General features: G+C 50.1%; 1 protein-coding gene across 1 annotated transcript in view; it reads right to left on the reverse strand.

Annotated features, from left to right (window-relative positions):
• CACNA1B (calcium voltage-gated channel subunit alpha1 B) overlaps nucleotides 1-22,195 on the reverse strand; it is a 197,347-nt gene that overhangs the window by 30,575 nt on the left and 144,577 nt on the right. Inside the window, exons 28-35 of the mRNA XM_007458994.1 lie at nucleotides 20,752-20,889; nucleotides 19,818-20,019; nucleotides 19,555-19,719; nucleotides 19,135-19,245; nucleotides 18,701-18,784; nucleotides 11,761-11,766; nucleotides 8,149-8,265; nucleotides 7,679-7,744 (exon numbers count right to left, since the gene is read on the reverse strand). Of these exons, the coding sequence (XP_007459056.1) occupies nucleotides 7,679-7,744; nucleotides 8,149-8,265; nucleotides 11,761-11,766; nucleotides 18,701-18,784; nucleotides 19,135-19,245; nucleotides 19,555-19,719; nucleotides 19,818-20,019; nucleotides 20,752-20,889 (889 nt within the window). The remainder of the gene's footprint in view (nucleotides 1-7,678; nucleotides 7,745-8,148; nucleotides 8,266-11,760; nucleotides 11,767-18,700; nucleotides 18,785-19,134; nucleotides 19,246-19,554; nucleotides 19,720-19,817; nucleotides 20,020-20,751; nucleotides 20,890-22,195) is intronic.

The following is a 22,195-nucleotide window of genomic DNA, read 5'->3' on the forward strand; positions in this document are numbered from 1 at the left end:
CCCTGGGAGCTGTGAGAACAAAGAAGAGAAAGGGGAATCTCTCCCCGCAGCCTCAGAAGCAGCGGATTAAAGCTCCACAATCAACTTGATGTACCCTGCATCTGTGGAATACATGAATAGACAACGAATCATCCCAAATTGAGGAGGTGGACTTTGAGAGCAAGATTTATGATTTTTTCCCCTTTTCCTCTTTTTGTGTGTATGTGTATGCTTCTGTGTGAGATTTTGTCTGTATAGCTTTGCTTCCACCATTTGTCCTAGGGTTCTATCTGTTCCTTTTTCTTTTTTTTTTCTTAAAAAAATTTTTTTTCTTAATAATTATTTTTTATTTTAATAACTTTATTTTATGTTACTTTATCTTATTTTATTTTATCTTCTTTCTTCCTTTCTTTCTTTCTTTCTTTCTTTCCTTCCTTCCTTCCTTCCTTCCTCCCTCCCTCCTTTCTTTCTTTCTTTCTTTCTTTCTTTCTTTCTTTCTTTCTTTCTTTCTTTCTTTCTTTCTTTCTTTCTTTCTTTTCTTTCTTTCTTTCTTTCCTTTCTTTTCTTCTTTCTTTCTTTCTTCCTTCCCTCCTTCCTTCCTTCCTCCCTCCCTTTCTTTCTTTCTTTCCTATTTCCTCCTACTTCTACTCTTTCTTTCTACTTTTTCTCCCTTTTATTCAGAGCCGTGTGGATGAAACGCTTTTGGTGCTGCAGCCAGGAGTCAGTGCTGCGCCTCTGAGGTGGGAGAGCCAACTTTAGGACACTGGTCCACAAGAGACCTCCCAGCTCCACATAATATCAAAGGGTGAAAACCTCCCAGAGATCTCCATCTCAACACCAGCACCCAGCTTCACTCAACGACCAGCAAGCTACAGTGCTGGACACCCTATGCCAAACAACTAGCAAGACAGGAACACAACACCACCCATTAGCAGAGAGGCTGCCTAAAATCATAATAAGTCCACAGACACCCCAAAACACACCACCAGATGTGGACCTGCCCACCAGAAAGACAAGATCCAGCCTCATCCACCAAAACACAGGCACTAGTCCCCTCCACCAGGAAGCCTACACAACCCACTGAACCAACCTTAGCCACTGGGGACAGACACCAAAAACAACAGGAACTATGAACCTGCAGCCCACAAAAAGGAAACCCCAAACACAGTAAGATAAGCAAAATGAGAAGACAGAAAAACACACAGCAGATGAAGGAGCAAGATAAAAACCCACCAGACCTAACAAATGAAGAGGAAATAGGCAGTCTACCTGAAAAAGAATTCAGAATAATGATAGTAAAGATGATCCAAAACCTTGGAAATAGAATAGACATAATGCAAGAAACATTTAACAAGGACCTAGAAGAACTAAAGATTAAACAAGCAACGATGAACAACACAATAAATGAAATTAAAAATACTCTAGAAGGGATCAATAGCAGAATAACTGAGGCAGAAGAACCGATAAGTGACCTGGAAGATAAAATAGTGGAAATAACTACTGCAGAGCAGAATAAAGAAGAAAGAATGAAAAGAACTGAGGACAGTCTCAGAGACCTCTGGGACAGCATTAAACGCAACAACATTCGAATTATAGGGGTTCCAGAAGAAGAAGAGAAAAAGAAACGGACTGAGAAAATATTTGAAGAGATTATAGTTGAAAACGTCCCTAATACGGGAAAGGAAATAGTTAATCAAGTCCAGGAAACACAGAGAGTCCCATACAGGATAAATCCAAGGAGAAATATGCCAAGACACATATTAATCAAACTGTCAAAAATTAAATACAAAGAAAACATATTAAAAGCAGCAAGGGGAAAACAACAAGTAACACACAAGGGAATCCCCATAAGGTTAACAGCTGATCTTTCAGCAGACACTCTGCAAGCCAGAACAGACTGGCAGGACATATTTAAAGTGATGAAGGAGAAAAACCTGCAACCAAGATTACTCTACCCAGCAAGGATCTCATTCAGATTTGATGGAGAAATTAAAACCTTTACAGACAAGCAAAAGCTGAGAGAGTTCAGCACCACCAAACCAGCTTTACAACAAATGCTAAAGGAACTTCTCTAGGCAAGAAACACAAGAGAAGGAAAAGACCTACAATAACGGAAGCACAGAGAGTCCCATACAGGATAAATTCAAGGAGAAATACGCCAAGACACATATTAATCAAACTGTCAAAAACTAAATACAAAGAAAGCATATTAAAAGCAGCAAGGGAAAAACAACAAATAACACACAAGGGAATCCCCATAAGGTTAACAGCTGATCTCTCAGCAGAAACTCTACAAGCCAGAAGGGAGTGGCAGGACATACTGAAAGTGATGAAGGAGAAAAACCTGCAACCAAGATTACTCTACCCAGCAAGGATCTCATTCAGATTTGATGGAGAAATTAAAACCTTTACAGACAAGCAAAAGCTGAGAGAGTTCAGCACCACCAAACCAGCTTTACAACAAATGCTAAAGGAACTTCTCTAGACAAAAACACAAGAGAAGGAAAAGTCCTATAATAACGAACCCAAAACAATTTAGAAAATGGGAATAGGAACATACATATCGATAATTACCTTAAATGTAAATGGACTAAATGCTCCCACCAAAAGACACAGATTGGCTGAATGGATACAAAAACAAGACCCATATATATGCTGTCTACAAGAGACCCACTTCAGACCTAGAGACACATACAGACTGAAAGTAAGGGGATGGAAAAAGATATTCCATGCAAATGGAAACCAAAAGAAAGCTGGAGTAGCAATTCTCATATCAGACAAAATAGACTTTAAAATAAGGACTATCAGAAGAGACAAAGAAGGACACTACATAATGATTAAGGGATCGATCCAAGAAGAAGATATAACAATTGTAAATATTTATGCACCCAACATAGGAGCACCTCAATACATAAGGCAAAAACTAGCAGCCATAAAAGGGGAAATCGACAGTAACACATTCATAGTAGGGGACTTCAACACCCCACTTTCACCAATGGACAGATCATCCAAAATGAAAATAAATAAGGAAACACAAGCTTTAAATGATACATTAAACAGGATGGACTTAATTGATATTTATAGGACACTCCATCCAAAAACAACAGAATACACATTTTTCTCAAGTGCTCATGGAACATTCTCCAGGATAGATCATATCTTGGGTCACAAATCAAGCCTTGGTAAATTTAAGAAAATTGAAATTATATCAAGTATCTTTTCCGACCACAACGCCATGAGATTAGATATCAATTATAGGAAAAGAGCAGTAAAAAATACAAACACATGGAGGCTAAACAATACACTACTTAGTAACGAAGTGATCACTGAAGAAATCAAAGAGGAAATTAAAAAATACCTAGAAACAAATGACAATGGAGATACAACGACCCAAAACCTATGGGATGCAGCAAAAGCAGTTCTAAGAGGGAAGTTTATAGCAATACAAGCCCACCTTAAGAAGCAGGAAACATCTCGAATAAACAACCTAACCTTGCACCTCAAGCAATTAGAGAAAGAAGAACAAAAAAACCCCAGAGTTAGCAGAAGGAAAGAAATCATAAAAATCAGATCAGAAATAAATGAAAAAGAAATGAAGGAAACAATAGCAAAGATCAATAAAACTAAAAGCTGGTTCTTTGAGAAGATTAACAAAATTGATAAACCATTAGCCAGACTCATCAAGAAAATAAGGGAGAAGACTCAAATCAATAGAATCAGAAATGAAAAAGGAGAAGTAACAACTGACACTGCAGAAATACAAAAAATCATGAGGGATTACTACAAGCAACTCTATGCCAATAAAATGGACAATCTGGAAGAAATGGACAAATTCTTAGAAATGCACAAACTGCCAAGACTGAATCAGGAAGAAATAGAAAATATGAACAGACCAATCACAAACACTGAAATTGAAACTGTGATTAAAAATCTTCCAACAAACAAAAGCCCAGGACCAGATGGCTTCACAGGCGAATTCTATCAAACATTTAGAGAAGAGCTAACACCTATTCTTCTCAAACTCTTCCAAAATATAGCAGAGGGAGGAACACTCCCAAACTCATTCTACGAGGCCACCATCACCTTGATACCAAAACCAGACAAGGATGTCACAAAGAAAGAAAACTACAGGCCAATATCACTGATGAACATAGATGCAAAAATCCTCAACAAAATACTAGCAAACAGAATCCAACAGCACATTAAAAGGATCATACACCATGATCAAGTGGGGTTTATTCCAGGAATGCAAGGATTCTTCAATATACGCAAATCTATCAATGTGATTAACCATATTAACAAATTGAAGGAGAAAAACCATATGATCATCTCAATAGATGCAGAGAAAGCTTTTGACAAAATTCAACACCCATTTATGATAAAAACCCTGCAGAAAGTAGGTGTAGAGGGAACTTTCCTCAATATAATAAAGGCCGTATATGACAAGCCCACAGCCAACATCATCCTCAATGGCGAAAAACTGAAAGCATTTCCACTAAGGTCAGGAACAAGACAAGGTTGCCCACTCTCACCACTCTTATTCAACATAGTTTTGGAAGTTTTAGCCACAGCAATCAGAGAAGAAAAGGAAATAAAAGGAATCCAAATCGGAAAAGAAGAAGTAAAGCTGTCACTGTTTGCAGATGACATGATACTCTACATAGAGAATCCTAAAGATGCTACCAGAAAACTACTAGAGCTAATCAATGAATTTGGTAAAGTAGCAGGATACAAAATTAATGCACAGAAATCTCTGGCATTCCTATATACTAATGATGAAAAATCTGAAAGTGAAATCAAGAAAACACTCCCATTTACCATTGCAACAAAAAGAATAAAATATCTAGGAATAAACCTACCTAAGGAGACAAAAGACCTGTATGCAGAAAATTATAAGACACTGATGAAAGAAATTAAAGATGATACAAACAGATGGAGAGATATACCATGTTCTTGGATTGGAAGAATCAACATTGTGAAAATGACTCTACTTCCCAAAGCAATCTATAGATTCAATGCAATCCCTATCAAACTACCACTGGCATTTTTCACAGAACTAGAACAAAAAATTTCACAATTTGTATGGAAACACAAAAGACCCCGAATAGCCAAAGCAATCTTGAGAACAAAAAATGGAGCTGGAGGAATCAGGCTGCCTGACTTCAGACTATACTACAAAGCTACAGTAATCAAGACAGTATGGTACTGGCACAAAAACAGAAAGATAGATCAATGGAATAGGATAGAAAGCCCAGAGATAAACCCATGCACATATGGTCACCTTATCTTTGATAAAGGTGGCAGGAATATACAGTGGAGAAAGGACAGCCTCTTCAATAAGTGGTGCTGGGAAAATTGGATAGGTACATGTAAAAGTATGAGATTAGATCACTCCCTAACACCATACACAAAAATAAGCTCAAAATGGATTAAAGACCTAAATGTAAGGCCAGAAACTATCAAACTCTTAGAGGAAAACATAGGCAGAACACTCTATGACATAAATCACAGCAAGATCCTTCTTGACCCATCTCCTAGAGTAATGGAGATAAAAACAAAAATAAACAAATGGGACCTAATGAAACTTCAAAGCTTTTGCACAGCAAAGGAAACCATAAACAAGACCAAAAGACAGCCCTCAGAATGGGAGAAAATATTTGCAAATGAATCAACTGACAAAGGATTAATCTCTAAAATTTACAGGCAGCTCATGCAGCTCAATAACAAAAAAATAAACAACCCAATCCAAAAATGGGCAGAAGACCTAAATAGACATTTCTCCAAAGAAGATATACAGACTGCCAACAAACACATGAAAGAATGCTCAACATCATTAATCATTAGAGAAATGCAAATCAAAACTACAATGAGATATCATCTCACACCAGTCAGAATGGCCATCATCAAAAAATCTAGAAACAATAAATGCTGGAGAGGGTGTGGAGAAAAGGGAACCCTCTTGCACTGCTGGTGGGAATGTGAATTGGTACAGCCACTACGGAGAACAGTATGGAGGTGCCTTAAAAAACTAAAAAAAGAACTACCATATGACCCAGCAATCCCACTACTGGACATATACCCTGAGAAAACCATAATTCAAAAAGAGTCATGTACCAAAATGTTCATTGCAGCTCTATTTACAATAGCCTGGAGATGGAAACAACCTAAGTGTCCATCATCAGATGAATGGATAAAGAAGATATGGCACATATATACAATGGAATATTACTCAGCCATAAAAAGAAACGAAACTGAGTTATCTGTAGTGAGGTGGATGGACCTAGAGTCTGTCATACAGAGTGAAGTAAGTCAGAAAGAGAAAGACAAATACCGTATCCTAACACATATATATGGAATTTAAGGGAAAAAATGTCATGCAGAACCTAGGGGTAAGACAGGAATAAAGACACAGACCTTCTAGAGAAACGGACTTGAGGATACGGGGAGGGGGAAGGGTAAGCTGTGACAAAGCGAGAGAGAGGCATGGACATATATACACTACCAAACGTAAGGTAGATAGCTAGTGGGAAGCAGCCGCATAGCACAGGGAGATCAGCTCAGTGCTTTGTGACCACCTAGAGGGGTGGGATAGGGAGGGTGGGAGGGAGGGAGACGCAAGAGGAAAGAGCTATGGGAACATATGTATAACTGATTCATTTTGTAGTAAAGCAGAAACTAACACACCACTGTAAAGCAATTATACTCTAATAAAGATGTAAAAAATAAATAAATTAAAAATAAAATTAAAAAAATAAAGATCAGTGACATATGTCTTTGTATGCCCACATACCAAAGCAAGAAAAAAAAAAAAAAATTGTTTTAAACAGCATCAGATCTCAGCAAATTTTAAGCAAGACAACTTTTCAACCCCTGGAAATAGAGTTTAAAAATCAGTTTTCAGCTAACCTTTAGACACTGTCTCCTTCCACCACAAATTAACATTTGAGTCCATCTCCCATCCCTACTATTGGAAAGTGGCCAGATGCCAAAAGTATCAACTGGGACACTGCTTTGTGTATTTTAAACATTTTCCCAAATAGCTGACAAAGCGTTCTTTGACAAAATAAATGTAAGTTACGCAAAAGCTAATCTTGACCAGGACAGTGACCTGGTATGATCCTGTTGACTTTTTCCTTCAACAGTATATAATCTCCTGGGGCTTCCCTGGTGGCGCAGCGGTTGAGAGTCCGCCTGCCGATGCAGGGGACGCGGGTTCGTGCCCCGGTCCGGGAAGATCCCACGTGCCGCGGAGCGGCTGGGCCCGTGAGCCATGGCCGCTGGCCTTGCGCGTCCGGAGCCTGTGCTCCGCAAAAAAAAAAAAAAAAAAAAAACAGTATATAATCTCCTGTACAGGATCAGGACGCTTGTCCTTCAGAAGCGCTGCTGGGCCAAAAGAATGACCAGCTGCTGCGCCACAGGCCGCTCGGCATCCTGCAGATGTGCTCAAACACTCCACCGCCGTGGGGGCCCAGCACCCAGCGCCCAGCCCACCGGCGCCCTAGCACAGCCCAGCAGGATTCCACTAGAGAGCAGGGCCGGGCATCTGCCCACAAAGGGTGGCACTGCCTGGCCTCAGCCACAGAAGAGTCTTTCTGAGGATTAAGTTCATAAAGCGCTTAGAAGGGCACCTGGCTCATAGAAACGTTGCCGAAGTGCGAACCTGCCATCGTTATCCTGCGATGGCCCTGTGCGCACCCACCTGCATGCCGACGATGGCGTAGATGAAGAACAGCATGGCGATGAGCAAGCACACGTAGGGCAGCGCCTGTAGAGACACAGGAGGGCAGGTCAGCTCCAGGAGGGAGGGCAGGTCAGCCCCAGGAGGGAGGACAGGTCAGCTCCAGGAGGGAGGACAGGTCAGCTCCAGGAGGGAGGCCTGCCCCCAGCCTGAGCCTCGTCTGCAGAGCAGACGGTGGCCGGGGCTCTGGGGCCACACTGGCCTCAGCTGACTGCAGACCCGCCCCACTGACCACCAAGCTACCGTCAACTTATTCATCTACAAATGAAGCCATAAAAGCCGCCTCAGCCCTTAGTGAGCATAAACAAGATGCTGTCCGTAAATCTGAAAGCGTCCTCACGGGACAACGGGGGCCACGGAGGTGTGGGCACCCGCCCCGGCCTGCACGACACGGGAGGGGTCAGGCCGCGCCTGGCCATGCGCAGCCTCACCTTGAAGGACTGGACGAAGGTCCAGAGCAGGATGCGGATGGTGTAGCCTTGGCGGAGCAGCTTGATGAGCCGGGCAGCGCGGAAGAGGCGGAGGAAGCTGAGGTTGATGAAGTTGTCCTGCGGAGGCAGCAGAGGCTGTGCCGCGACCTTCGGAGACCAGCCCCCCAGCCCGCCCCCCCAGCCCCCACGGGCGCAGGGCAGCCGTCCCCAGCCCGCCCCCCCCCAAGTCACTGCGCCCCAAAGAAAAGCGGGTGGAGAGAGGGGGCGGAACGAAAAGTCGCCGCTTCACGGTCTAAGCAGCAATCAGCCACCAGGAAACCTTCCAAGAGTGAAGCTTGTCTTTGCAAACCGCGTCTCATGCAGCAAATCAGAGAAACGCCCTCCACAGGGAGGGGCACAGGAGAGTCCCATGAAGCAGCCCCTGGCTGCCAGGCGGAAGGGGAGGGTGTCTGAAGCCAGGCCTCCAACACTGATGGCCTCTCACAGGGCACGGCCCAGCCGCCCAGGGGCAGGGCTACCACACAGCCAGCAAGGCCCCGGCCTGCCTGGGGCCCAGCTGAGAGGCAGGCCCTTCCTCCGGGCCTGGGCAGGTGCCCGCACGCAGGTCACCACAGGAGGCGTAGGTGGCGTCGGTCCTGCTGCCCACGCCAGGGAAGACACCTCTGCAGCCCACTACCCGGTGTCTGCCCCAGAGAGCCCAAGCCATCTCACACGGCCCCCTCATCCAAAGGGTCGAAGTCAGGCACAAACAAACCCAACCGTCTCTGGACTGCACGGATGACTTGGGAGCAAGGCTTCCACCCTGGCCCAGGGGCACCTGAATTCCTGGCCAGCCCTTTCGGGGGCACGGCCCTGCTCGGTGTCCGTGAGTAGGCAGGGGTGCTCGCGGGCCCGGGCGGCTTCCTGCCCTGTCTGCTTGGAGACCAGGTGCCCACGCGCAGCCTGAGGGCAGCTTCCCCACACTTGGCTGCTTTGAAATATGCAAGCAGCTCAGGCTTGACTCATTGTGCTGCCAGATGCAGTGGTCAAATACAGAGAAAAGAGAGCACAGGTGCAGCGGCAGAGCTCACGCAGGAGGCGGCGGGGCAGAGCCGCGTCCTCCCTCCAGGGCTGCCCATCTGGCCTTGGCTGGGACGAGGCATCGATGGAGATGGGCCTCACTCCGCCCCTCCACTGCCTGTCTCAGGGGCTGGCTTCTTTGCTTCCCACCAGGGTCTCTGGACTGTCTCTGCTGGCGAGGGGCTTACAGCTACCCTGGGGGACGGCTCCCGGGTTTTGGACAGTGCCACAGGGAGAGGGGGCAGTTGGCAGGCACGAGGAGGGATGACTGTGGTCCATATCAGCAAGCAGGCAGAAGTGGACCTTGGGGTGTGACCCTGGAGGGTGTACTCGTTTCCCTGCAGCTCCCTCACCGGCTCGTGCTGGGGCAAGAGAACCTCAGGGGTAGACAGGACGGATGAGACATATCCACACTCTCTGAGCCCCACGGGCCTGAGGACTCTCAGGTGAGCCAGTCGCCTCAGGAGGACGGGCACAGGGATGCAAGGGGGCACTGCCTACGGTGCCAGGGGACCCTTTGTACAAGACAGTAAAGCACAGCAAGGGGGGAGCTGCCACCTCAGGGGTGTCTGCTTTCAAACCATCTGCGCAGGTGAGTCTGGAGGGACCGAGACCGAAGCAATTTGCTCAGACGGTTGGGACAGACAAGATTTCCTGAAAATACTGGGGGGAAATATAAGCTTCTGGGTAAGAAGGAAGAGACGGAGGCCACAGCGGGCAGCGGAAGCCACTGTTCCTTCCAGTTACTGGATGCATGAACGCAGCCCCATCCTACTTTCTGTTGAGACCCAGGTCCCACCCCTCCTCCCCGGCTTCTCTCTCGGGGCTCCACGGGCACGTAGGAGAGGGTGCAGATGCCAACAGACAGACAGCCCTAGAGAGCCGTGAGGGCGGAGGTGACAGCAGCCACAGATGCCACAAGCACAGTGTGACAGGCTGAGTGCACCATGGCTGCACCCGTGCGCGAGCCGCCAGACACCACCATGCAGACTGCATGCGGGACAGCAGGGGCAGCAAGCACACAGCGGCCTCCCCCTTGCTGCGCACCGTCACCCCTGGCCTCAGCCAACCCCCTGGAGGTGGATGCAACATGCCCCGACCCCCCAAGTCCATGGTTTCTGCTGTACCCACGAGCAACCCCATCTACTTCCAAGCCAGGCCCCTCCTTATGGCCCCTGCCTCTGAGCCAGGAAAGGTCAGCTTCACAGCCCTCAACATGGAGCTGATTTACGCTGAGGGGACACTGGTCCCCAGCTCCACTGAGCGCCAGCTTCCACCTCCACACGATGGAGGTGTTAGGACATCATGCCCGGGGGCGAGGAACCCCTGAGAAAAGGAACTTATGGTGCACTGAGCACTGAAACGCCACCACAGAGGCAAACGGAGCCCAGGCCAAGGCCCACGTCTCCTGCATCCAAGCGCATCACTGCCTCTGGTCAGAGTCACAGCACAATGAGGTGCCCCCCCACACACTGTGCACGTGTTGGGGGACCACACACGTGCCAGGGATGAGGTGCAGCTGAGCGTGGGACAAGCTGCTCTCCTACTCAGCTTCGTTCTCAAGGGGGCCGATGATGGGGCAGAGACAGAGAGAAAGGAGAGAAAGCCTGTGGAGAAAGCCCACACACGCACAGTATCCTGGACGCTGACATGGGAGGCAGAGGAGGGCACAGAGCGGGTGGACGGGAAGGGCTGAGCAGAGGCCTGGTGCCACGAGCAGAGCCTGTGCGAAAGACGTGGCCTGGTATTTCGGCAGCATCAACAGCCTTTTCTCAAAACTCAAGCTTTTCTGCTCCGATTGTGAAACCCTTTATCACAAGCATTCACCTTCTGTAGCAGGAATCTCAGAATCTGCTACTTTGCACGAACTTGCAGTCATGGCCTCAGCTCACTCTGCTCCCAGCATCTTCTCTCCCCTCACCCGGAAGGAGGCTCCGTCCACACCACCTGCACGGGCTCCACACAAGCTCGCTGACCAGGGCACACGAGAATCAGCGACGCTGGCTGAGGGCCCAGCCCTCTGCTCCCTCCTGGGGCAGTGCCCCTCTTTCTACTCAGGCCAACCGCCCAGCCTGGTGCCCCCCAGCCAGGCGCCCACGGAAGATACGTCCAGGGAGGACCCTACAGGAGACCTTGTCAGAGGCCACTGGGCAGAGTGGAGTCCACTCGGTCTGCCAGTAGAGACAGAGAAGAAGGGAGATGACTGTGCAGCAGAAACCATGGACTTTTCGGGGATCAGGTCCAAACTCACATCCTGCAAAACCTACCCAATTCTGAGCCAGTCTCATCACTTACCTGCCTCTCACTCAGAAGCCCCTACCTCCTCTCTCAGCCCAAGGCCAGTTCCTGTGATCAGGTGGTCCCTGGGGGGCCCTCATAAGCCCCAGCTGGACCCCAGGAGCCGGGACAGTGCGTGAGAGGCCAGAGGGGTGGGTGCAGCTGGGCTCTGAGCACAGAAGGGCAGTGGCGAGGGGTGACAGGAAGCAGAAGAGAGGAGGACCGGAGCAAGCAAAGCGAGGAGTTTTAAGAACTGTTTAAAGTCATGAAACCAACCGTTTCCTATATGTGATGTTTTCATGGATGGATATTTGCGTATTATTTACAAATTGGGATGTTTGAGTGGCAGGCGCACAACATACAGACGGAGACATGGTTTTCGCATTGTATGTTGGTTGGGTGACGTGAGTCAGCAGGTAGGTGAGGGTAAATCAAGAACAGAAACAAAACAAGAGAAAATGAGTCACCAACACAAGCAAAACTCAAACTCTGAATACTTCACTGGAAATTTTTAGGATTTTGGTAAACTTTGCATATTTTGCTTAAAATGTACCAAATCAAAACACATTTTTGAAATCTGTAGGTTATGCAGACAGGGGCATCATTTGCATTTCTGTTTGTAATGCAAATCCAAAGATGACTCACAGACACTTATTTTTTTATTTCCAGGCAAAGAAATCAATGTCAGTTTTATGCTTGCTTAGAGCGCGTTCTCTACGTGACCCTGGTTAAGACTCTTGCTCTATGGTGATTTTTAAGTCGGGGGTGGGAACTGACACTCATATTTTTGCCTAAGGAAAAAAAAGTGCATCCACAAAGTAACACATGAAGTGACTACAATGGAGAAAGAAAAAAAGACACCGAAATCCACAAGACGGCTTCCTTTCACCTTTCCTCCTCCAGGCAGGACAGAGTGAAGACGGCCCTCTGAAATCACTAGTGGCCGGGGCAGCTGAGCTTTCAGACCAAGCAGCTTCTCAGCCCTCCCGCCAGCCCTGCTGGGCGTCCAGGATTGGTGGTGGCTACCCTGGAGGTCTTGCTGGGATTAAGTTCTCGAACATCTGCAAGCCGCCCTCCCTCGAGTTTCCAGCAGCTGAGGGACCTCTCTGTGGGGAGGTGCCCCTGGGAGACAGCGCCTCTGCGACATCAGCCGGGCACGCCTGCCTGCCCCTCCCGTGGGTGCCCTCCCAGCCGTCACCCCTCTGCCGAGGGGGCACACACACGCCCAAACCCCCAGGTCTGTGTCCTAGCAGTCGGGAGCCCAGTGTCTGGATGCCTTTGTCTGGGGCATAAAGACTCCTGTGCCCAAGGAGGCGGAGCGCCTAGGCAGAAACCACGCTGGGGAACTGGGTGAGAAGAGGTGCCCAGCGAAGGGGCGGCGCCCGGGCAATGCTGCAAGGCCAGCAGCCGGGGGAACAAATCACCGTGTTTTGTTGTTAAGATGGCAGCTTTCAGCTTTTTGCCTGGATTATTCAGATCACTGACTTTTCAAAACCATGAAACATCTCACGTACACACACGTATTTTAAATAAAGGTAATAAAATATCCATATATTCATCACCCAGCTTAAAAAACAGAATGTCACCATTACTTTGGAAGCCCTTCCTGTCTCTCTCTTCCCCAGATGTAGTAACTACCCTTAATTCTTGTTAATAATTGCTTTTCTTCACTGTTTTACCTCAGACTCTTAAAACACGTTTATACTTGCCTGTTCTTAACTCTGTGACGGGATTAGACTGTACGTGGCCCTCTCGGGCTCAGGCAAACCTGTGCTCTGACTCTGAGCAAACACCGCTTTGCGGAAGCATCCTCGCAATACGCGTGCCGTTCACTGTGCCAATAAACCACTTCTGCCGCCGCTGCTGCGAACAACGCTGCCATGAACATCCGTGTGAAACGTCTCCAGGTCCCTTTGCCAGGCACCCTGAGCAGGCACACACGCCCGCCCCTCCAGCAAGGCCGAGCCGACCGACACCCAGCAGCAGTGTCCACATCCTCGCCTACAGCCGGCAACCTCAGGGTTTCCGTTTGACAAACGCTGGGTGTGGAATGGCATCTCAGTGCCGTTTCACTTTGTATTTCTTTGGTTACAAGTAAGGTTGAGTATCTGTCTGTGGCCATTTGTGTCTTCTATTTTGGAAGATGCCCCACCGTACCTTCTGCTCCCAGAAGAGCCTTGCACGTTCTGGACACTAACCTCCACCGCGAGCCGGCAAGGCCGCCCTCCAGCCTTTTGCTCCCTACATGCTGGCCTCACACTCCTCCCCCACGGATCTCAGCCCGTCTCATCGTACAGGCTCACGACTCCTAGCCGTACGTCACTGGCCTGAGTCTCCTCTGGCTGCCCGCTGGATGACTCCTGGGAGGACAGCAGGGCGGAACTCTAACACGGACAAAGTGCAGCCGGACCGCCCTCGGCAAACCTGTTCCTCACAATTCCCTCCCTTTTCAGTGAATGACAGTCCACTTCTCCAAGCGCTCAGACGACAAAGTATGATGCCATCCTTGCCTCATCTTTCACACCCACGTCCGACCCATCTGCAGCGCTACCTGGAAATTACACCCAGAACTTGACAATGTCTGACCGCATCCCAGCTCCCAGCTCCTCTCCTGGCTCACAGCAGTAACGCTCGGCCGCACACGCATCCTCCAAGGCCCACTACCCAGTTGTCAGCACTTACATCTTTGTCTCTGAGAGCTTTCCCAGGCCAGGACACAATACCCAGGCCCTAACATTAATGAAGGGCGAACTGCTGAAAAAATAATTCTCTGGCCCCCTCCCCCCAGCAGCCTTCAACCCGCGGCAGACAGCGGCTGCTGGGAGAGCCCCGGGGTAGTAATGGTAGCTGACTTGATAGCGCCTTTCCCAGGCTGCCTGCCTCTCTGCTGGCTTCCAGGTGAACGACGTGCACCACATTCTTGTCTCAGGGTCTGTTTCTGGGGGAACCCGGCTGAGACAGCCCTGACTGGTCTCGCTGCCTCTGCCTGCGCCCTGCACAATATTCTCAACAAAGCTGCCAGGGCTGTGCTCTTAAACGCCAGATCGTGTCACTCCTCTCCACAAAACCCTCCAAATCCTCCCATCTCACTCAAAAGAAAAGCCAAGGTTTACCGACTGCAAGGTCTTCACTGTGCAGCCACAGCGCCCACTCTTTCTTCACCCCTGGCGGGGTCTCTGCACTCGCTGCCCCCCAGCTGTCACCTGCTCGGGTTCCTTGCGAGCCCAGACTTCCTGATCTGGGGTCGCCGTCTCAGTGGCACACAATCACAGCTCCCCAGTGTCTCACACCCCCTTTGCTTTTGCCTTCTCCCTGGTCACTGTCTGACACCATGTGTCTTTCCCATTAGAATGAGCGGGGATTTTCATCTTTTGTCCCAGCACTTAGAATAGTGCTTAGCACATGATAGGCACTGCATAAATATTTTAACGTGTATACATGAAGGAATGTGACGCAAATATCCTTCCCCTGTTCATGGATTGGCCTTTCTCCTTTTGATACACAGAAATTTTATATTATACAATCTTTTTCCAGTTATGGCTGGTGCTTTATATATATTTTGCTTAACAAATCAGTCCTTATCTCAAGGTCTTAAAAATAATCTCTTGTATTTTCTTCTAAGAGCTTTAAAGTTTCTGTCTCTGATATTTAAGTCTTTTCCTCCATTTGCAGTATTTTTGTGAATGGTGCAAGCCAAGACCCAATTCCTCTTTCTCCTGTACTGATCATTAGTTACGCCCACAGACGGTCACACACCGAGTTCCCACACGCAAGTGGGCTTGATTCCAGGCTCTTGGGCTACTCCACACGGTCTAGACTGCTACAGCTTTGCAGGAAGTCGCCTCCCTGGCACGGCACCCCAGGAGCACCTTCTTACTATTAAGTATCTTGGCTATTTGGGAGCCTTTGCTCTTCCTTATACATTTTAGAAGCAGCTTGTCAAATTCCAAAACAAAGAGACAAACAAAAAGAAAAACAAAATCATTGGTGTTTTTATTGAAATTGCATTGAATCTACAGATCAGTCGGGAGAAACTGTCATCTCTATGGCACTGACACTACTTATTAATTAACAACGTATAACTCCATCTATTCAAGTCTCGTTTAGCATCTTCCAATAAAGCTTAGTCATATTCCACAAAGAGGTCCTGCACGCCTACCTCGTTAGGTCTATGGTCAGGACTGCTGGCGCTGTAATGAGACGCAGCAAACTTACGTGAGCAAATCTCACATTTAATCCGTTTTAGATTACCCTGGATTTCACCCACAGACGGCTCGTCTTCATGGGCCATGTGCCACCAGCCCAGCAACAGCCCAGTGCACCGTGGAAGTGCTACATCCGGGGCCACACCTGGGCAAGCCTAGAGGGCACCGTCACACGACGGCTGGCCTGGCCCCCACACCGCTCACCTCTGCGGCACCACTGTCTCTTCCTCAGCTCACCCCTCCCCAGCACATCATGGGATGATCACTAAATGTCGAGGAAAGTTCCAACCTGGTTATGGAGGGACTGGCTTAATGCATTGGTGCAGGCCTCACCAGAGCCCCAGGCGGCGTTGGCCTGAAAGACAGTGGTGGGGCAGAGCTCTGGCGATGTGCCCGATCCGCCACAGCACGTGTGTGTGCGTGTGTGTGCGTGTGTGCGTGAAGTTGCTGGTGGTAAGGACCACAGGGTCCTAGGCAAAGGCTACAGCTTGGTCAGCCCTCTGGAGGGAATAAAGTTTGTGGCAGAGGCCACCTCTGGATGTGGGAATGGGCACCATGTGCAGGTCTAGGCATCACATGTTAACGTCCACCCCGGACACCTACAGCCGTAGGGACACGAAAACCCCATGCGCCTTAGGCTGTGTGGACAACAGATGTCAGCAAGCCTCTGTCCTCCCAGCCCCCGCTCACACGGCAGACCCACAAAGGCAGTGACTGTGACGGCTGGGATAAAGGCTGTGTCTGGCAAGGCTGATCCAGCCACGGCCGCTACTGAACACCAGCTCGTTGTGAGCAGAGACCACCTTTAGGCCTCTACAGGGAACCACGTCTGGAGCTGTCACTCAGCCACTTGGTGGTAAGTTGCCTACCTGAGAACCTTTCACCCAGAAGCAACAGTGATTTGTCTCAACGAGGATCACTCATATCTTGGGTGCGGGCCTGCCTCTGCTGATGCCCTAGCGTCAGAGATTGACCAACAGGGGATGCCACATGCCATCAACTCAGAGCAAGCGGAGGGGGGGGCAAAGGAGCAGGAGACCCAGGACCCACCGGCATGTCACACTCCACGTAACTCAGGAGGTGTCGCTCTGATAAAATGCTGAGATGGCCTCTTACAGGCACAGAAAAGAGCTGGCCTGGTGGGGCACCTCAGGGGGTTCGGGGTGCTGCACTTCAAGATGAACTGACGGCCAACGGACATACTGGGTGCCTGACCTGTAAACCTCATGGACCCAGGAAGCAAGGGCCAAAGCGGAGGTGGCCCCTGTCACCATGACTCCAGCAGCCCACTGGGACTTTGTGTCACCATCCCCACAAATTCAGGCTAGGCGTATCTCGGGGTCCTGACTCAGAGGGGCTGGAGACCACTTCCACTGTGGGACACAGGAAGGCCGTGGTGGCTCCTGTCACTCTGGGTTCCCCAGAGTTTCCACGCTGGCCAGGGTGTGAAGGGCAGAGCTGCCCCTGCACAGGGGCAGGGAGAAGTCTATCTGGAAATCAGGGGCTCCCGGGGCCTTTCTACAAGTTCCTGGGACCAGTCTGAACTGTGCCTGGACCATCACAGCAGCCAGAGCCACACAGGGTATGGCAAGCAGGGCCCAGGCCGCACAGCACAGAGGGCTGGGTCACCTGGCGAGACCAGCAACCAGAGCACCAGAGGGCTGGTCAGAGGTGAGGGGACCCCGGCGATGACGCAAATCCCCAGCACAGCAGCAGGTGCCCTGCTCCTCCTATCAAGCCCCGCCTCCCAGAAGTCGTGACCAGCACCACCCTGAAGACAGCAACGGGACCCGACGTGAGGTGTGGGCGGAGCTAGGTTGGGCCAGGGCTGCGAGCAGATGCCCCCACCCTGCACGTGGCCCTTCACCCGCAGCCGCGCAGGCAGCCAGAGCCTGCTTCGCCCGCCCTCGGGGCGCTCGGGTGTCTGGGAATCGACACCCCGGGCACAGCCTTTAGCCGATGACTGGTGGGCACAGAGGTAAGAACTCTGCAGCTCTGAGGTGTGACCCACCCTGTCTCCAGAGCCCCTGGGGGATGACCCGATTCACCGGCACCTCTGGTCCTTCTCTCCCCATCCACCTCCCCAAACCTCTCTCCACAGGTTCTGCCTCAGAACACGTCCTAAGACATAACTTTTCTAAGAACCCTCACCTTGGTGTCTGTTCCTAGAGAATTCAACCTAAGGAAAATAAATGTGGTTTTTGCCATTTAATTCGAACGTAACATGTTGTGCTTAAAGAATACCGCTTTATGACTCAGATTCTTTCAAATTTGTCGAGACAAGTTCATGTTCTAGTCCTCAGTCAGTTTTTAGATATAATCCATGTATTTTAGTAAGAATAAGAATCTCCAGCATGTGTACACACACACACACACACACACACACACACACACACACACACACACCCCACGTATATGTAAAACAAACTTAATACTTTAAAATATTCTAAATTCTTACTGGTTTTAGTTTGTATCTTTTTGGCACCAGTTGTTAGATATGCATGTATTAGATACACACAAATTTAGGAGATCCTTATCTTCACACACACACACACACACACACACACACACACACACACACACACCCCACGTATATGTAAAACAAACTTAATACTTTAAAATATTCTAAATTCTTACTGGTTTTAGTTTGTATCTTTTTGGCACCAGTTGTTAGATATGCATGTATTAGATACACACAAATTTAGGAGATCCTTATCTTCCTAGTCACTTGTTACCATGGAGCTCCCAGGTGATTCTCAGGCCACCAGCCCAGAAGACCTCCTGGGAACCAATTTCATATCCAAGAAAAAGCATTTGCCGAGAGGACACCCACCCTCTCCCCGCAAACTCATCCCCACACTCGCCTCTGGAGAGGAGCTTCCATCTCCAGAGCTCGCGGGGAATTCTGCTCCGAGCAGGCGCTAACGCCATCAGGGCCTGGAGGCTCAGTGAGGGAACACCTCTGGAAGGAAACCCCCTGGGGCCCTGCAGGGGCAGGAGATGCTACTTACCGCGATCTCTGTTACTAAAATATCAGTAATACTTCCCAACACAGTGACAAAGTCAAAGACATTCCAGGCGTCTCTGAAATAGTTCTGGAGAGGAAGAAGGCAGTTAGTGCTGGGGCCGGTGAGGGCTCTGCCAGACAAGGAGCTGCAGGAGGTGGCCTCTAGTCAAGAAGGCGGCGAGTGGACAGACGCGCCGCCTCAGGTGGGAGTGCACAAGGCCACGCATCAGAGGGAAGGAGCCTGGCCCCACCCGCTTCCAGGAGCTGGGCGGGGGCAGAGGTGCGGGTAGACCCTGGCAGCCCCCTCCCTGGGGCCCCTCCAGGGTCACATGTGTTCTGAGGGTTCAGGGAATCCCCAGCTCCAAATGGTGGGCCCCCTAAGGTTTGGGGGAGCCAGAATGCAGACACCTAAAGGCCAGGAGGGGCCAAGGCACGTACCAGCACCCCGAAGGCGATGATCTTGAGCACGCACTCCATGGAGAACATGGACGTGAACACGATGTTCAGACACTTCAACATCAGCTCGTACTCGTAGGGCGCGTCATAGAACTGCCCGGGGAAGGGGTACCGTTGGCCCCAGGCCTGTCTGCCCTGAGACACCCCACGGGGCTCACGATGACCTGTCACACATGCCTCCTGCACGGGGACCCCCTCCCGGTTCCCCTTGTCTCCCAGAAACTTCTCACGATCTCAGCCCACAGACGACTGGGGGCCCAGGGTTGCGCAGGCACCCTGAGCTGACCAGCCCTCGGGGCGACGCCCACTCCTGCGCATAGCCCAGGAGGCCAACCCTCCGCCGGGCTGGAGTCGGGTTCCCGCCCCACGGGCGCCGGGATCCACCACGCAGGCCCCACGCACCTTCATCATCAGCACCACAGTGTTCAGGGCTATCATAGCCATGATGAAATACTCGAAGGGCGGCGAGACCACGAACGTCCACGTCTTGTACTGGAACGACTGCTTGTTCTGGGGCATGTACCGCGTCAGGGGTCTGGCGCTGATGGCGAAGTCAATGCAAGCCCTCTGCACAGGAAGGAAGGGGCAGGGGGAGCTGGGACCCTGCGGAGCCCCGTGCAGAAGGGGAGCCCGCGAGGAGACGAAGTGGGAGGGGAGCCGCCTACCTCATTCTTCTCCAGGCTGCATTCAGACATGACCTTGTCCCCCTGCTCCTGGAAGGTGATGATGATCAAGGCCACAAAGATGTTGACGAAAAAGAAGGGGAAGACCACGAAGTAAACCACGTAGAAGATGGACAGCTCCATGCGGTACCCAGGGCTCGGGCCCTGCTCCTCGTAGGTGGCGTCCACCGAGTGTTTCAGCACCCTGGGCCAAGAACCAGCGCCAAGCATCAGGGGAGCCCAGGAGGACAAGGCCCCGGGAAAGACGAGACCCGCGTCACAGGTGAGGCTTCTGCGGCTGAGCCCAGAGACGGTGCCATGTGCAAGCCAGGCCTGCTCCTCAGGAGGGCCGTGGCTCCCAGCGGGGGCCTGTCTCGCCAGTAGGGCTTATACTCAGGGCTACTGGGGGAACCTCCTAGAGGATGCCTCAGTGTGCCTGAGGCCCTATCCCCTGGAGGAGAGGTGGGAGAGGTCCAGCAGTCCTGCGCTGCCCGGCTCTCTCCCACCTCACACCAGGTAACCTGCCCACACCCAGCTTCGCCTGTCACCAGAAAGCCTTGGGCTGAGCAGGGTCTCCTGGCAGAGCATCGATCCTGCCTTCTGAAGGGTGGTCTTCTCAGCCCCAAAGGAAGCCCCTGGAACGCACGCATCCCTTGGGCTCCCCTTAACTGCGGCCAGAGGCTAGCACAGGGAGATGCCAAGGGGCCCATCTTCCCTTCGGCCCCCAGCCACTAAACAAGGGTTTTCAGGAGGTCATGGTGCTGTGCTCTTGGCTAATCTCCTGCTCCCCAGGCTGCCCACCCTCGAAGGGCAGGGCCATGTCTCACCCGGTAAGTACAAGAGCCCGGGGGGTATTTGCTTAGTGACGGACGCAGAGTCTGCACTCCCCACTCTGGCTGCCCCTCTGCTCTAGCCTGACCAGCCGGGGGGCACTCACATGGGCCACCCTTCCCCCGTGGACACTGTGAACAGCGTCAGCAAGGCCCAGAGCACGTTGTCGTAGTGGAAGTCGTATTTCTTCCACTGCCGCGGCTGAGCCTCCACCTCCTCCTTCTCATAATCCAAGTACTGGCCCCTGGGAGTGGGAACACAGAGCAAGTCAGAGGTTAGAGACAAAGGGTCCAAATAAACCCCTGTGTCTGCGGTCAACTGAATTCTGAAAAGGGTCATCCATTCAGTGGAGAAAGAACCGTCTTTTCAACAGATGGTGCTGAAAGCACTGGGTATCTACAGGTAAGAAAATGAATGTGGACCCCGCCTCACTCCATGTATACAAATTAGCTCAAAATGGATCAAAGACCTAAATGTAAGAGCTAACACTATAAGACTCTTAGAAGAAAACACAGGGGGCCTCAGAAAAGAACAGATAAATTGGACTTCATCAAAATTGAAAGCTTTTTTTGTGCTTCAAAGGACATCATCCACACACAGAATGGGACAAAATATTGAAAATCATCTATCTGACAAGGGACTTGTATCAGGGCTATATTAAGAACAATTACAATCGGTTATAAAAAGGACAGGGCTTCCCTGGTGGCGCAGTGGTTGGGACTCCGCCTGCCGATGCAGGGGACGCGGGTTCGTGCCCTGGTTCGGGAAGATCCCACATGCCGCGGAGCGGCTGGGCCCGTGAGCCATGGCCGCTGAGCCTGCGCATCCGGAGCTTGTGCTCCGCGACGGGAGAGGCCACAACAGTGAGAGGCCCGCGTACTGCAAAAAGAAAAAAAAAAAGATATTTGTAAAATGAATGAATAGATGAATTAGTCTTGGAAGTGAGAGTTCATTGTAGCGCAGATTTCCATTGCAAGCTTGCTTGGTTGGGCAAAAAGGGCGTATGCGTTTTTTCCTGAATATATTCAGGAAAAAAAGACATTTTTGCAAAGAAGACCTACAAATGGTCAACATGCACGTGAAAAGAGGCTCCACATCGTGAATCATCAGGGAAATGCAAATCAAACCACAATGCGACACCACTTTATACCCACCAGCATGGCTATAATTACATTTTTAAAAAGGAAAATAACAAGTATTGGCAAAGATGTGGAGAAATCGCAACTCCCAGACACTGCTGGTGGGAACACAAAATGGTTCAGCCACTGTGGAAAACAGTCTGGCAGTTTCTGAAACTGATAAAGAGAATCATCATGTGACCCAGCAATCTCACTTCTACGTTCATACTCGAGAGAAATGAAAACACCTATCCACAGAAAAAGTTGTTCAAAGCAGCAGTAATCACAACGGCCAAAATGTCCACCAACAGATAACTGGATCAGTACAATGAGGTGTAACTTAAGAAGGAATAAACGTCTGGCCATTAAAGGGGACCAAGTACCGCGCTAGTGGTAGAAGCTGGACACACAAGACCCCAGATCACAGGATTC

Source organism: Lipotes vexillifer, unplaced genomic scaffold (genome assembly GCF_000442215.2).
Source record: "Lipotes vexillifer unplaced genomic scaffold, Lipotes_vexillifer_v1.1 scaffold636, whole genome shotgun sequence".
In the NCBI taxonomy this organism is placed as follows: domain Eukaryota; kingdom Metazoa; phylum Chordata; class Mammalia; order Artiodactyla; family Lipotidae; genus Lipotes; species Lipotes vexillifer.